This window comes from Pyrus communis, chromosome 2 (genome assembly GCF_041283825.1).
Source record: "Pyrus communis isolate YQ-2024b chromosome 2, ASM4128382v1, whole genome shotgun sequence".
Lineage (NCBI taxonomy): Eukaryota > Viridiplantae > Streptophyta > Magnoliopsida > Rosales > Rosaceae > Pyrus > Pyrus communis.
This window is the reverse complement of record NC_142566.1, coordinates 5,837,524-5,853,349: the sequence shown is the minus strand read 5'-3', so window position 1 is coordinate 5,853,349 and position 15,826 is coordinate 5,837,524. Positions and strand designations below refer to the sequence as shown.

At 35.5% G+C, this 15,826-nt stretch overlaps 2 protein-coding genes across 3 annotated transcripts; both read left to right on the top strand.

Moving 5' to 3' along the window:
• Positions 1–5,383: 5,383 nt before the first annotated feature.
• Positions 5,384–8,483, top strand: LOC148698414 (uncharacterized). Of its 2 annotated transcripts, none has more exons than XM_088683257.1 (3): positions 5,384–5,490; positions 6,248–6,650; positions 8,211–8,483. In XM_088683257.1, the coding sequence occupies exons 2-3, from the start codon at positions 6,294–6,296 to the stop codon at positions 8,238–8,240; spliced, it is 387 nt and encodes a 128-aa protein (XP_088539383.1). In that variant the 5' UTR covers positions 5,384–5,490; positions 6,248–6,293; the 3' UTR covers positions 8,241–8,483. The 2 variants fall into 2 exon arrangements, with proteins under 2 accessions (XP_088539383.1, XP_088539387.1); XM_088683261.1 differs by having other exon boundaries at positions 5,394–5,490; positions 6,232–6,650.
• A 2,865-nt stretch (positions 8,484–11,348) lies between these two features.
• Positions 11,349–14,792, top strand: LOC148698413 (exocyst complex component SEC5D-like). Its single transcript, XM_088683254.1, has 9 exons — positions 11,349–11,376; positions 11,817–11,943; positions 12,021–12,231; positions 12,381–12,496; positions 12,582–12,804; positions 13,558–13,651; positions 14,177–14,254; positions 14,361–14,407; positions 14,643–14,792. The coding sequence occupies exons 2-8, from the start codon at positions 11,868–11,870 to the stop codon at positions 14,391–14,393; spliced, it is 831 nt and encodes a 276-aa protein (XP_088539380.1). The 5' UTR covers positions 11,349–11,376; positions 11,817–11,867; the 3' UTR covers positions 14,394–14,407; positions 14,643–14,792.
• The last annotated feature ends 1,034 nt before the right edge of the window (positions 14,793–15,826 follow it).

Genomic DNA, 15,826 nt, shown 5'->3' with positions numbered 1-15,826 from the left:
ACTGTTGTTAGCACTTCATATCCATCCCTGAATCCGAATCTGAACCGAATAATATATATAATATATAGTAGAATAGAGAACTGTTATTAGTATTTCAAAAATTTCATTATGCACTCTCATAAATGTATTTTTCTTTCTAATTATAGAAAGTTTGGAATGCCAAATGAGATTTTTGAAATGTTAATAACAATTTCCATAATATATATAAATATTATATTTATATTTGAGTGAACCTATACTACTATTACCATATTCATTAATCACCGCATAAATATTTAGTATATAATATAATAGTATTCGCTGAACCCTATACTATGTTCATTATGCGCCAAATATCATGCTTATGGGAGATATCAACAACCAACATTATCATTGTTTTATTCAATACTACTATTTTTACACTTGCCAAAATTCATTCATTGTTATGTTTTTTATTATTGGACGTGACTTGTCACATCCCGGCCCAGACCCCCACCGCATCCCGAGCTCGACTCCATCGTAGCACGATATTGTCCGTTTTGGGCCCTTACCACACCCTCACGGTTTTGTTTCTGGGAACTCACACAAGAACTTCCCAATTGGTCACCCATCCTGGGAATGCTCTTGCCCAAACTCGTTTAACTTCAGACTTGAAGCCAGTGAACTCCCAAAAGGCCTCGTGCTAGGTAGAGATGAGAATATACATATAAGGCTTACAGGATCCACTCCCCTGGGCGATGTGGGATGTTACAATCCACCCTCCTTAGGGCCTTGGCGTCTTTGTCGACACACATTCGCCCAGGGATTGGCTATGATACCAAATTGTCATATCTCGGCCTGGGCCCCCACCACATCCCAGGCTCAACTCTATTGTAGCACGATATTGTCCGCTTTGGGCCCCTACCACACCCTCATGGTTTTGTTTATGGGAACTCACACAAGAACTTTCCAATGGGTCATCCATCCTGGGAATACTCTCGTCTGAACTCACTTAACTTCAGAGTTCCTATGGAACCCGAAGCCAATGAGCTCCCAAAAAGCCTCGTGCTAGGTAGAGATGGGAATATACATATAAGGCTTACAAGATCCACTCCCATGGGTGATGTGGGATGTTACATGGCTATTTAATGACGAAATTAATATCTACTAAATTATTGTGTGTCAATTGGATCAAAATAAATTTTTGTTTTTGACGAAGATGGATATAACCGTTAACCGATAGGATATGCATTACCAGGTGAGTATGATTATGGATAATTCCCGATGGTTAATTTGTGGTTATGAATATGATTAATTTTCATGGTTATGGGGATGGATATAACATTTCCGTCTCCAAACTAAATCGTTGTCATCCTTATGTACCGGCTTATGTTCAAAGGTACACTGATAAATCTTTCGGCTAGACCCTTCTTTCTCCTTCACCGTCTTAGGAGGTAAATAGGGATAATGATTGGAATACATATGACATTATCTGTACTTACGGGTGTAGGGAGTAAGCTAACCTCACAATAGCTATAATAATTTAGTTCAAATTTGTCTTTTCGCGAAAATCTAATCTAAGACTTTTCACTAACAAGTGGGAGCATGATTGGAGTTGATTATTATTTTTTAAATCCTCCACAAATTTTAGCTAAGAGCTCTCATTAAGATCATCTCCAAAAAAGATGTCAAAAATACCACATAGACATATAATAATAACAAATGACGTACTATTTACTCTAATCGAGATGTTAAAACTAACATGGGAAAGAAGGCTAAGCTGACATGGACAAGGAGATGTCAAATTTGAAGCTGCCTTCAAATATGATTTTTGCTATTTCCAAAGACATTCCACTTGCCTTACCTTAAATGCTAATACATTTAAATATTATTTAACTATTTTTATACCAAAAACAACCCAACATTATTATTTTTATTTTATTTTTTTTAAAATAAAGCAATAAATTTTGGCCTATCAGTTGGAAGGAAAATATTGACAATATGTCAAATTGTCAAGTTAGCCATCAGATTGAAATTTCATGTTTTGAATTTGACGTCTCATTTGGAGATGCTCTAAAGATGCTCTAACCCATATTCGAGCCACCAAAGGAGGCTTACGACTTTATGGTGGCTGGGACTATTCAATCAATGGGTCTTGAAATTGTTTGCAATTTGAACTGTTCTATATTTTAAACACTTTTTAATAAAAATGTTCTTTAAGATTGACATAACTCCTGACTTTAGTCTTTGAGATTTAAAATCAATATAAGTAGTCCATAAGATTATCCACGCCAATAATTTTGGTCCTTTTGTGAAAAACTCCATTAATTTAAGGGTATTTTGATCAAATCAATTCCTTCACTTGAACTAAAGGTTTCTTCAATTTAAGAGAGATTTTTGATAGAATGACCAAATGATTGACGGTGGACAATCTGATGGACCAAAATGAGGAGTTATGACAAGAGAAATTTTATTTGAACTCATATAACCTCTTTTTACACTCAACTTACTCTTTACGCCCATATTATTATTTTTTTAATTAAAGAATTAATATCTCTTTAAACCAAAATTTATTAAACTACCATTCCAAACCTAATTTAAAATTGCCTAGGCAAAATAGCCTAATGGATAACTTCTTCTCTCCCGTTTTGGTGAGAAAACTTCTCTCTCTTTGAGAGTTCTTCTGCCATTTGTGCGAGTTTAGTTTCAGAATCTGGTCTCCTTTTTGTTTTCGGGGACTGCAAGGTGCCTAGGGGTTTCTTGTTTTGGGCTATTTTTTGTGTGCTTTTGAGGCCCAATTTTTTGTTATGTACTTAAGTTGTGTTTGGATCTCTGTGTAACTTTACTTGACCTTTACCCTAAAATAATATTTTCAGTTTACCAAAAAAAAAAAAAAAAAAAAAAGTAAACCTAATTTAAAATTTTAAGTTTTTTTTTGTTTCCCAAAACAAAATTTAAAGTTATCTTTAAACCATTTGCTTTCTCTCTCTACCAAACCAAAATTCATGCTGTCTCAACCAAACCATTTACTTGGGTTGCTATCAACACCAGCACAATAATATCCCATCACCTTCTCTTCACAGACCAACTTTCTTCTTTGCAAATTTTTGTAATTCTAATGAGGTAATCTACCTTCTGCATTCTAATTGCCCCAACCAATTTTCATCTTAATTAGTTTTGGTCAGTATTTGATTTCATTACATAAGTGGTAATAAGCAGTTACAAACTATTATATCTTCTCAAAGACTCAAGATTGTGACTGTTTAGAGCTAATAACTAAATGGACACGGTTGGTCCGAACTCTTGGAATTAATCACTAACTAGCATATGGGTACACATAAAGTGTGTGAGAAAATTTTTTATTTTTGTTTTTGAAATAGAAGGAGAGAGGAAGATAGTGATAGAGAATGTGAGAGTGAGAATTTTTTTTTTTTTTTTGTTAAATTAGAGATATGTTAGGATTACATGTAGGTGAGGCTTTGAAAAAAAAAAAAAATTAATGAAAAGGGCTTGAAAACTTTGAGTTTTAACGCTAATGACAAAATAAAGGGTAAAGTGAATAGTACCTACAAGGTTTGACTTTTTAGTGTAAAAATGTGATTTTTCGTTAAAGTGAACAGTATAGCGAGCTTTTTGTAAAAACTCCCAAGAAAAAAAAGCAAAATTTGGTTGTGTGAAATTACATTTCTGCTTCACATTTCTTATTCATATTCTGTTTTAATTAGAGGGTTAAACTGGTAATTTCATAGGATTTTGGTTAACAATGAGTGTTTTATTATTTAGTAGAGATAATTCTGTACTTGAAACAAACACGCCAATAGTTACACTCAATATTGAAACAAACACAACATTCATAGAGATGTGCTTTAGAAAATCCCACAAACAGCAACAAAAGTCGTAATTTTTTTGCTTACGACTGTTGTAGAAAGTTCAAACTACATCGGGATTGACGAAAAAAAAATTGAAACCCAAATACTCATATTCTAAAATTAAAAAAAAAAAAAAATCAAAATCAAATGAACAAAAAATTTCCATAAATCGATTCACACTTTAGTTAGAGGATTCAAAAGTTCAAAATTAGTATCCAACTATAAGAAAAACTTGTTTTTCTCTATAAAAGTTATTAGGGTTTTAGTTGGAATGAACATAGGATAAATAAAGAGTCATGGTAGGGTTTAATTATAATGGGTGAGTTTATCGATATATTATTATTAATTCATTTGGTACTTGATGAGAATTATGCACTAGGGTAAAAAAGACAATTAACATCTGACATTTAAGTTGAGTGTAGAAATATGTTATATAGATTTAAATAAATTTTCCTTATGACAATCTTATGGACAATTTTAACTAAAAAAAACATACTTTAAATATAAATTTCATTTATTTGGTAAGGGCTTATTGGTCATTAGACAAAGGGATACAAAAGTAATTGACAAGGTTATTCTCTTCCTCTACCCTACGAAAGTCTAACCCAAATTTGCACTCATGGGCGCTTGTAGAACGACCCGAATTGAGTATTTATGATTTTGCCAATTACCACCCTTCTAACTTACACTATATTTGGATGAAAAAAATAAACTTAAAATTTAGATAAAAATCAGGCTTTATAAATCGACATATATTAATTTCCTTGTTTAGATTCATAAGCATAGAAATTTAGAATTTTCGCGTAGAAAAAAAAAACTTGGAATTTGGAACCTCCAATACCCAAGTTTAAATTCTAGGTAAATATATGTCATTTTCTAATTTCTATGATTGAAGTTTAAAAATAAAAAATTTCAAATTCAATTTCATTTTTTTTTAGGTTAACTAAACAAGATAATTCATAAATTCTAAAAAATAAAATTCCGCCATTAAAATTCCTTAATAATCTTAAATTTCTTCATCCAAACATAATGTTACACTATGTTTGGATGAAGATATTTAAGATTACTAAAGAATTTTAAAATGACGGAAATTGAAATGACAGAATTTTATTTTCTATAATTTGTGAATTTTCTTGTTTGACTAACTTAAAAGAACAATGAAATTGAATACAGAATTTGTTATTTTTAAACTCTCAATCATAGAAATTGGGAAATGACACATATTCACATGGAATTTAAACTTGGGAATTGGAGGTCCTAAATTCCAAGTTTTTTTTTCCATGTAGAAATTCTAAATTTCTATGTTTATGAATCCAAACAACGGAATTGATGCATATCAATTTATAAATTCTGAATTTTATCTAAATTTCAAGTTTATTTTCCACATCCAAACATACTGTTCAGGAAATTACACATCTCCCGCCCCCTCACACACCCTCGCCAATTGCATAAAAAAAAGAAAAAAAGAAAAAAAGAAAAAAAAAAAAAAAAAACACGCTCGCCAATTTACAACGTTGCCACTCAACAACAGTGGCATTGTCTTGCCTTTTATATGTTTTGACTTTTGGCTGCTGCTTTTATCTCTGTCATCTCTCACTCTGTAAGTAGTGTAGTAGTAGGGTTTTGGAAAAACCCCAAAACGTAATCGTCCCCATCTCTTCAGGTGATTCTCTCTCTCTCTCTCTCTCTCTCTCTCTCTCTCTCTCTCTTTCTGCTCTTCTCTCCCCATTATTTATGCTTTATTCTGACTGTCATTTCCAGATTTTTTTTTTGTAAATTTAATTGTTGGAATTTAGGCATAATGAAGTGCATGGCAGCTGTAAGTTGTTGAGTTGTGTAAAATTCATGTTTTGATTGTTGGGTTTTGTTGATATAGATGTTCTCTCATGTGGGTTGCTCTTGGATTTTGTTTCTGTCACTGTCTCTTGATTTTTAATTCTTGTCTTTTGTACGCATATCTACAGATACACACAACACACTTCTAGTGTATGTTTTTCACACTCAATTTCTTCACTTAGTTACTCAAAGCTCACCGTATTTACTCGCAGCGGCCGGTTGATCGAAGAAAAGATTTCTTGGGCTTCTTTTTGATTTCCCCATTTGGATTTGAAATTTGAAAAGAGGAACTTACACTTGTATTGGAATTTCTTTATGATCTTGTTTTGAATACCGATATTTTGATACCAAATTGCAAAGAAATCATGATTCCCAGAAGTGTTGGGTCAGCTTTTGGTGTCGTTGTGCTTGGTTTTTGTTGTTCATGTACAAAAGAAATTTCGCCATCAATTTTTCACTTCTTCTCCCTGTAAGCTGTATTGAATACGATAAAGGTGGTATAAATTTTTACATATTTTTTCCTTTTTTGTCTCATGACTTAATTAAGCTTCCATTCTTGACTGATAAGCTTGTGGATTTTGAAGTTACTATCGAGAAACAAAGAAACAAAGAGAGAATCAGTCAGAAATCATGTTGAAGTTCCTATCGAGAGTGAGGATCGAGTTCAATGCCTTGGACCCCCGAACGGCGTCGTGTCTGGAGTTCCTGGCGCAGTGCAACGCCCGCAAGGCCAAGGAGTCCAACCCCTCCTGCGCCGTCCAAGTCAAGCGCCGCACCGACGACCAGCCCCCCAAGATCACCGTCACCTTCGTCAACGGCGTCGAGCAGGTCTACGACGCCACCGCCACTCCCGCCCAGGACATCCGCAACATGATCCTCGAAAAGGGTCAGAGCCTCGAGACCGAGCAGATGTTCCGCGACGCTGGCGAGTCCTGGCCCGTTATTATCCCCGCCGACGAGCTCCACCAACCGGCCCCCGGCACCAAGGTAAAAGAACTTACATTTTACTCCTAAGGGCCAAGTGCTTTTGTGTGTTAGCGAATGTATCCTTCTTCTGTCTGGCATTTCGTCGAACATGTAACGTGCATTGCTTGAAACTTGTAATTATGCTATTCTTTTGATTGATGTAAATGTTATCACCATTGTTGATTGCTATCCTTGCTGCATGCAGTGCATAACGATCTATGCATACACACACACACACACACACACACACACACACATCACACGTTATAGTGTATGTTTTCCACACTGAATTTCTTCACTTAGTTACTCACAACTGACTCCCAGCTTCATTTATAATCATTCGGTTGATCGATGAAAAAATTCGCTGGGCTTCTTTTAATTTTCCCATTTTCCGTTTGGTGACTGTCTGTTGCTGAATTTCAGATGAAATGAAAGAAAATTGTAATTAAAACTTGAAAATTATTCAATTTTTGAACCCCAGAAAGATAATTCCAAATTATGGTAGTTTTGACACTGATACTGACACTTATATAGCATTTTCTTTAACGTTTGTTTTAAAAATTGCATACAAATCATGATTTCCGAAAGCCTTGGGTCAGCTTTTGGTGTCATTGTGCTGGGTTTTTGTTGTTCATGTACCTTTTTCTCCCCGTAAGCCGTATTCAATAAGATAAAGGTGGTATAAGTTTTTACATACCTTTTCTTTCATCTCATGACTGGTTCAAGCTTCCATTCGTGACTTATATATGCTTGTGGGTTTTGATAGTGATAGTACAGTCAGGGTCTTTTTGTTCTGAAATGGGAAGTAAGACTTATGACTCGTGACATGAGGCATGGTCCATGGTGATTGTAATAATGAGTCGTGATGGTATCTCTTCACCACTGTGGTTAACCAAATGGTTGACAATGTTTATATATGCCTTCATTTTGGTTTTGCATTACAGTTCAGATTGGCTTCACTGGCCTTTCCATACTAATTGATCTGCTTTACCGTCAATTTTGATCACAGTTTTCATATTTTACGATTGGTGTGTTATTTGTGTCTTGTGCATCAAATACCATTGGTGTTTACTATTACCGGAATATGGAAAGTGCATGAAATTTTGCCTTAACATATTTTCAAGGTGAAGCAAGAATTTGGGGAACCGGAGTTGTTGGGATTTGTTATCTAAAAAGCACCCCAGTCACCTCTTCATATCAAATCATAGTTGTTGCATCACCGGTTCACATCCAAATCCTTATTTGTCTGTCAAAATTGGTCAATATTTTATAATATTTTATGGATTATTCATCTTAAAGGCCATCGAATGCTTTGGCGGCATTTCCTTACACTGCCCAGGGGACTTCAATTTTATGCTTCTTGCATTTTGTATGTGTTTGTGTGTGCGCCTTTCAAGGCCTTTGGAAGATAATTCCGTAGCCTTTTGCATCTGCATCATACCTTTGCTTTTATATAGAAGGATTGAAGACCTCTCTTTTGGTTATCTTAAATGATCTTTCTCTTTCACTTTCAGGCCTAGAAGGATTTATTTGTTATACTATATTATTTTCCTCACGGCTCCATTTGCTTGTTTCTTTCAGCCGAAGAAAGCTGAAGAGAAAAAGCAGTAACCTGTGTTTGTTTGATCAAATATATCACTGGGGAACGACGCTTTAAAATAGTCAAGTCTGCTAGATTTCCATTCAATGTTTCGTTCGGAAAAGAGATAAGTGTATCGGAGTTGGAATTTAGACAATTCTGTCTTCTTGTGTTTTTGCTGCATCGTAGAGGCGTTTGATATATTTAGTTAATGTTGAATCCTTGCTTGGAGTATGAATTGAGGATGATATGAACCATCTTTTCAGTTTTTGACACATTGGTTGGTTCTTACCGTCATTATGACATTGTTTGCAGCTTGCGGAAGCACACACGAGTTCGCCTTATCAACTCGCGCTCAGTGTTAACAACAAAACGATTTTGCATATATGTTTCGGTTTGTACCACCGGACTGCTTTAGCTTATGACATAGAATCCCAAATAGTCGCTTTAGCATTAGAGCAATGAGCATCCAGGATGATTTAGAAAGAAACTAGACTCTTATAGTTTAAACATGTTGAAAGGAAAGATTTAGAGAGATTTTATCTCCAAATATTATTGGATTCTACATCTGTGGCGTGTTTACCAATCAGGGTTTGAATGGGGAGAACGGAATGGCAGTCCTTCCAAAACATTCCAGTGTTTACTGGCACTAAGGGGAATCAGAAATTAGGTGGGGTCCACCCAATATCCAGAGTCCAATTCCTAAATTCCCCGGAATTGGATTACCTATAAAGAGTGGTATTTGGACTATGGGTAGAAGGCTACATTAGGAATCAAAGTTTTCTACCCAAAATACACCTTAAGCAATCCCTACCCTTTGTATTTGTGTCTCTCACAGCAAATACAGCCCCCACCATATGATCTGGAACAATGAACGCTCAAATCTAAATCGATGAAAAGTGACTGCATGGCTAGGTTAGGGAGGCCAATGTTAGGTTTTTGTTGTGTTTTGCTAGGTTTATAACTAAAGGATAATTCCAAGAAAAAAAAGGATTAAGTACCCAAAACCCACCAACTTTTTTAAGACTTGTTCTATTAACACCCTACATATTGTTGAATACACTCTACATACTTAATAAACCTCACATTTGCTTTTTCAATTAAAATTTATCTTAATACACTCCACACATTTTCCTACAATACCCTGGCAGCCTTTAGTATGCATGTAAATAAAATAACGAAACATAGTAACTCTTTAAGCCCTAGAGACTAAAGATCAGAAACGAACTTGGCCTCTGTTTGCCCCTCTTCCGGAACATTGTAAAATTCTTGTATTTCTCTCCAGCATCGGCACGAAAATGATCATGTCAAATCTCTTGGTGTTCTAGTCACTCATATCACAGATATCCCTCAGGCACAACGTGATCATTTGATAGCATTCTTAACGCAGTTATAGGCATAATGAAAAATATAAAGTCTTATCTCATATGATGCTTTCAAAACGTCAATTTCAATATAAAGTCTCATCTCATGTGAAGCTTTCAAAACGTCGATTTCATGTTCCATTCGTTAACAATAATTTCTTTCAATCAACATGTTTGTAGGTTCATTGGTTAAGATTTTGTTCCACAATGGAGGGTGACAATAGCTTTGAGAGTTGAAGAAAATAAATAATCTTGAGATATACATGTTAAAAATGATTTGGGGTGTATTTAGAATCTTTTATTTTTTAAAAAAGCGTTATGGGGTTGAAATTGTCATTGCATATTAGTCATTTAATATTAAATTTATATATGAGGTGTATTCAATATTATGTGGGGTACTAATAAAAAAAAAGCCTTTTTTTAATGTCATTTCAAATTTGTCTAAATCTTTTTAAACATTCCAAACAAGTACTCAACGTATTGAAAATATCATATCCGTCAAGTTCTAGTTAAAAATCTGTTAAATTAGCTAGAGCTTACTTTGTCTACAAAATTATAGAAAGTCACGGAAGCATGACCTCCACCAACTAACGGTCACCACCACCCTATCATGCCATCACCTCCAAACCCAACACAAAACCACCAACTCCATCTACAACTCAAGTCACTGACATCGAGATGCAGATCATGGAGGTTGTTGAAATGCTATGGACTATCATGATGTGGCCACCACCATCCTTACCTCCCACAAAGAAGAACTGGAAGCTTTACGAGCTGAGAAATCGGCGAATGAGGAGATCACATGAGTAGAAACAAGTTCCTTGAAACCTTAACTGAATCCTTAACCCTTTTCTTTGTTAGGAGATGGTCCTCCTAATGTAATTTCAATTTGAGTTCATTTTCAATTCAATCAATACTCATTTGATCATGGGGTTCCGTAATATATAACCTATGCTTGAAATTCAGATTTTGAGCCAACTAATATTAATGTTGACCATGATATACCCAATTGATGGGTTTTGAATATAATCTATGTTAACATTAAGTAAGGCTTAACGAATGTGATATTTTCCCTTCTTTTGGTATTATTATTTCTGATGCCGAAGAGATTGATTTCTGTATCTCTACACTGTCACGTTTGTTCAAGCATCATATTTGAGCTGGTGCATATTTATGTGAGCTACTTTATGAGAATATGCATGGAGAACTTTAAGCCTATTGCGTTTTCAACACTGATTGAAGCAGCTATATGGCCTTTCACCCCAAGCTACAGTTCATCCCCGTATTTTTCCACATACGTGGGTTCGGTCCTCCAATGCCTGTTAGAGCTCTCTTCAACCTGCTCATGCCTAGGTCGATCGGTTTCAGGTTAAATAGGAAAAACTAGAAGATTCCACCTCTGGAAAGTGCCTACACCTAATAGCTTAAGCCACTGTTCCCATTTTCTCGATGAACTATCATGCAAATTCAGTGATGAAAAACCATATTTATATTTGTGTTGCCATATTTAAGTGATCTTTTTTTCTTTTTTTTTCTTCCTGTGAGAGATGATTTCACTTCCATTCTTATGACTCTCAATCATACAGTCGTCCCAAGTTTCTACTGAATCAAATGCTAATGCTCCGGCAAATAAAGCTGAGGATAAAGTTGGAAATGGGAAATACTCCACTCATTCTCTTGATGAAGTTGCTGGAATGATACGGAATACCATATCCGCGTATGGAGTCAAGGTGAGTATGCTGGCTGAACCTGCTTATTACCAATTAGAATTACATAAATGGAAGGCTTGGTTCATTAAGCTTAGGTACATAGATGAACGTGGATATGTTTGAGTACAAAATTTATCAATATAGTTTGTAATTTTTAGTAAAACTGAGTATTTTCTATTGTAATCGCAGAATGACAAATTTTCTTGATCAACTCTGTTCTACATTCTTTGATACTTTATTTTGTTTAGAAATAAGGCTATCTGGATAGTGTAAAGAGAAATGGTGATTTTCCTTCAAATTTAAGTTGGTATTTTTCTTTTTTCTTTGTCTTATGACTCTAATCAGAGATAGGGAGCCTTACAAATATAAATATTAAAATGTATTTTAATTCTATATGCTGTATTTATATGCTTCAGATCAAAATTTAGTATCAGCTCATGCCAAACTCCATTCGACCGTCGTTCTTTGCATATCTTCAGTTTAAACCCACGTTCGGTAAGTAGTTATAATTTTATCACTCTTGTTCTTGATGCAGGTTTGCAATACATTCCGTGATCTTGAAGAATCAAATATTCTGCAACCGTATATGAGGGATGCCATAACAGAAATATCTAAAGCATGTGAAGCTTTCCAAGCAAAGGAATCAGCTCCTTCTATTGCTGGTATCTTAGCTTTCTCTTTACCTGCAATGTGCTGGTTTCTTGAAGTGTTCTGAAGGTTGGACTTGTTTTTGTAATAGTAACTGCAACTCGAGCGCTTCAGTCAGAGATTACGAAGATTTATATCCTAAGGCTTTGCTCATGGATGCGGGCATCAACTGCAGAGATTTCAAAAGACGAGACATGGGTTCCTGTATCAGTTCTTGAAAGGAATAAATCTCCCTACACAATCTCTTTCTTGCCTCTAGCATTCCGTAATGTTATGACATCAGCAATGGATCAAATCAAGTTGTAAGTCCCTAAGCGTGACTTAATCAAGGGTTTTTATTTGATAGACATGCTCAAGATTTTTTAAGTGTTCATTACCTGTTTCTCTGCAGAAGTTCAGAACATTCACTCATTATTTATGTATTCATCATTAACAGTATTATATATTTCAGGATGATTCAATCTTTAAGAACTGAGGCTACGAAGTCGGAAGAAATGTTCATGCAACTCCAAGAAACACAAGAATCTGTCAGACTTGCTTTTTTGAACTGTATGCTCGATTTTGCAGGTATGATGGATGACTACCTAACTCAACTTCATGTTAAGTATTTAATGTCCGGTTGTGATGCTTCCATTCTCTGCACACTAATCAGGTCATCTAGAGCGCATTGGAAGTGAGCTTTCCGTAAACAAATCCAAAGGAAGTTCACATGTACAAAATGGATATTCTCATACCCTAGAAGAAAAGTCTGATCTCCCAGGAAGTGTTGGCCCACATCAACAGTTGTTAATAGTCTTGAGTAATGTTGGCTATTGCAGAGAAGAACTTTCTTATGAGTTGTACAAAAATTACAAGCACATCTGGCTACAGTCTAGGTATGTGGGCCATATTTTTCTCTTCATTGAACCGTAGGATATCATCGTGTTTCTTGCCCTATTTATTAGGAGCAGTTGGATATACCTGATATATGGAATGTTGTATATAATCCACTGAAGTGGGAACCCAAGAACCAGAAATCATATTGGCTACTATCTTGTATCTTCCACTTTCAAAAGGCGTAGTCATATTCAATAACTATTTGGTTGGATCAAGACTGACTAGAATTTGCATGTGAGCAGGCTTTAGGATATTGTTCTTTTGTTTAAAGATTCATTTGTGAAGCAAGGGCTTCTAGTTCAAATGGTTAACTGCATTTACTCATCCACATGAGGTTCTATGTTCAATTCCCCCTCCCCCAATAACACTTGTAGAAAATAAATAAAATGCATAAGTCGATTGTTGAAATCTACTAGTTCACATGAAAATTTGCTACACCTGTGATAAGAATGCGATAATGAAGGTGGTATTGAATTTAGTGTCAAGTAGATAGACCAATGGGTTTTCCTGGCCATTCGAAATGGAGGGTCAAAATGTTCCCTTAGAGGTTAGTCGGGTCAAAGATGTGGATGTTCCAGGTTATAAAAAAAGTTAAAAAACTCAAACAAAGCATTGGACCAGTAGGTGATGCTCATCGATTGATAGTTGACTCATGCTCATTTATTGATGGTTTAAAACTTTTATGCACTTAATATGACCTGTTTGGTTATGCCTGATTACCTTGCTATATATTTTCTATTTACTTTTTAAAGGGAAAGAGAGGAGGAGGATGGTGACGTACAAGACCTAGTTATGTCATTTTCTGGTCTTGAAGAGAAGGTCCTTGAGCAATATACTTTTGCTAAGGTATAGTTGAACACCCCAACAAACACGCACATCGATCATGTTCTTCTGTAGGTCTACTATATTATCTTGCTTTTCTCATTTGTCAGTTTGTGTTACTGTGTGGGCATTTTCTACACTTACTGCCTTCTTGGCTAATAAGAAAATGTAGTTAAAGTTATAGGTCCACTTCTGTTGATGTGTTTGTAACTTCATATATGATATAACTAAATGAGTGTAGTGGTGCGTTCTTTCTGAAAGAATCTCTTTTTACTTTGTTTATAATAAGGCAATCCATTTCCTTTGTGCCACACGACATATTCTCTCCCCATTCTTTTGGGGAAGGGGTGAGTTTGCAACTTTTCAGGTTCAACACCTGTTCGGTTGTGTGAGTAAATTTGCCTGCAATCATTCCGTCCTTTATGTGAACACGGCCGACATTTTTTGCTCCTATCATTTGTTCACGAAATTCAAGTGGACATGGATTGACGTTATGATGCACTTTCTTTAGTCCTTTACGTGAAACTTAACAGTTCACTTTCCTCTCAGGCAAATTTGATCAGAACTGCTGCCTGGAACTATTTGTTGGATTCTGGTGTTCAATGGGGAGCAGCACCTGCTGTAAAAGTAAGAAACTTAAGAATTTAGCATTTGGCATTTATAGTTGTACTTCTATTAGTATTTTTTTTTCAGTAACTGAACTGGAACCTCATAATAAAATGGTGTCTTGCAGGGTGTGCTGTGGAGTTACTGCACACTTTGGTAGCTGTGCATGCAGAGGTACTTAGTGCAAGCCATGTATTATATTAATTTTTGATGTCTTTATTCTTTAGGCCATAGTATGAATTGGTACGTTGCCTGCTCCAATGAGCATGTAAATATCTTTCTTTTTTTTCTTTCTATATGTTATTTTCCAGTGGTTAGGACTTATGCATATATGCGGTTTCATATTCTTAGCTCTGACTTTTGAGTCGTCTTCTCAATAAACTTGATGAAATCAATTTCGACTTTCCAGGTATTCTCTGGTGCGAAGCCCTTATTGGACAAGACACTTGGCATTCTTGCTGAAGGTCTAATTGACACGTTTATCAGCCTGTTCCATGAATATGAATCGAAAGATCTTAGGTCACTTGATGCAAATGGTTTCTGTCAGCTAATGCTTGAGGTAAAAGATTTTTGCAGTATGCATGTTGTATCAAGTTGATGGTTTAATTTGCATATGGCTTTGGTGATGAGCAACAATAAATGGCAATTGCACCACATTCCTTTGGGTGCTCGATGAATGATATTCTCTGAGATAAAACCTTTTTGTTCTAAATGCACCTAATTTTGATAAGATATTAATGTATCCAACACGTTATGCATATAAAAAATGGAAAAATATTTTGACAACTTCCCTTGTAAAAATATATACATATATACATTGTATATGTATATGTGATAAAAATAAAACCTTGAAAGGTTGATGTGAAATAGAAAATTACAGAGTGTTCATTTCATATGATATCTCGTTGGGAGTGAGCAAGTCATTACCATCATTGATCATGCATAGTCGGATGTGGTTCTAAGAGATTTCCCCTTTGTGTAAATAATGCAGCTTGAATACTTCGAGACTGTATTAAATATTAAGGATACTATTGTAAATTCATCCTCAAGGGATAATACTTAGAGACTAAGGAAAACTGTTAGTTTGTTATAGGTTTGTTTTCTCTTAGTTAGAAAGTGTTGTGACTTGCTTTTGGCTCACAACTAGTATATATACTCATATTGTAATCTTATTCAAGTGTGAAATACAAATATAATTTCCAAACATGGTATCACCCGCCTGAGTCTCACGACCTTTCGATCCCCAATTTTTCCCGCTTCTCTGCTTTTCTTTGCTTTTTCCCGCTCCTCTGTCGATCTTCTTTCTTTGATCTTGTTCTTGCTCGTCTTTGATCTTGCAATCCTATTGCTTGTCTTCTCCTCTGATTTCTGTATCTCCAATCATGGCGTCTGATTCCTCCTCGGCCTCAGAATCTCAATCTTTTCCCCCAATTGTTTCTTCAAACCCTAATTCTTCGATTACGATCCAGAACATTGGATCTATGGTTCCGATTAAGCTCACCACTACCAATTACCTGACCTGGAGTGCTCTCTTTGCTCCAATCTTTCGTCGTTACAATCTCACCGGGCTGATTGATGGCTCTATGGTGGCGC

Coding starts and splice junctions, on each gene's coding strand:
- LOC148698414 (XM_088683257.1), top strand. CDS start 6,294: ATGTTGAAGTTCCTATCGAGAGTGAGGATCGAGTTCAATGCCTTGGAC. Junction 6,651..8,210: donor AACCGGCCCCCGGCACCAAG/GTAAAAGAACTT, acceptor TGTTTCTTTCAG/CCGAAGAAAGCTGAAGAGAA.
- LOC148698413 (XM_088683254.1), top strand. CDS start 11,868: ATGAGGGATGCCATAACAGAAATATCTAAAGCATGTGAAGCTTTCCAA. Junction 12,497..12,581: donor CTGTATGCTCGATTTTGCAG/GTATGATGGATG, acceptor CACACTAATCAG/GTCATCTAGAGCGCATTGGA. Junction 14,255..14,360: donor GAGCAGCACCTGCTGTAAAA/GTAAGAAACTTA, acceptor GGTGTCTTGCAG/GGTGTGCTGTGGAGTTACTG.